Source organism: Chiloscyllium plagiosum, unplaced genomic scaffold (assembly GCF_004010195.1).
Source record: "Chiloscyllium plagiosum isolate BGI_BamShark_2017 unplaced genomic scaffold, ASM401019v2 scaf_97819, whole genome shotgun sequence".
Lineage (NCBI taxonomy): Eukaryota > Metazoa > Chordata > Chondrichthyes > Orectolobiformes > Hemiscylliidae > Chiloscyllium > Chiloscyllium plagiosum.
Window position 1 is genome coordinate 1 of NW_025186663.1, and position 557 is coordinate 557.

The following is a 557-nucleotide window of genomic DNA, read 5'->3' on the forward strand; positions in this document are numbered from 1 at the left end:
GGGGTGTAGGGGCTGGAGGAGGTGACGGGGATAGGGAGGGAGTGTAGGGGCTGGAGGAGGGGACGGACACTCACACACACCCAAACTCTCTCTCACTCACAGTCTCAAACATGCAACGGCGCTAGGTAAATGCAGTGCCCTCTGACCTCGTACTCCAGCTCCTCAGTCCGGTCTACCTCGTGGTGCCCGCTGTCCAGGTAGTCGTTGGGATCGTAAAAGCCACTCCCCAGCGGGGGCCTGGGTGAGGGGGCATCGGGGGGGGGGTGGGGGAGAGAGGGAGAGAGAGGGAGAGAGAGAGCGGGTCAGACAGCAACCACTCGGCACTCCAACTAAACTCAATCTCCAAATAGACACAGGCTTTACAGAGACCCCACCCAGTCTGTGAGAGTGTGTGTGAGTGAGTGTGTGAGTGAGTGTGAGTGTGTGAGTGTGTGAGTGTGTGTTTCTGAGTGTGAGTGTGTGAGTGTGTGTTTATGAGTGTGAGTGTGTGTGTGAGTGTGAGTGAGTGTGAGTGTGAGTGTGAGTGAGTGTGTGTGAGTGTGTGTGTGAGTGTGAGT

General features: G+C 56.7%; 1 protein-coding gene across 1 annotated transcript in view; it reads right to left on the reverse strand.

Annotated features, from left to right (window-relative positions):
- Positions 1-110: 110 nt before the first annotated feature.
- Positions 111-557, reverse strand: part of LOC122545573 (PDZ domain-containing protein 4-like) — a gene marked incomplete at its 3' end in the record, with an annotated part of 2,650 nt that continues 2,203 nt past the window's right edge. Inside the window, exon 3 of the mRNA XM_043684542.1 lies at positions 111-237. Within this exon, the coding sequence (XP_043540477.1) occupies positions 111-237 (127 nt within the window). The remainder of the gene's footprint in view (positions 238-557) is intronic.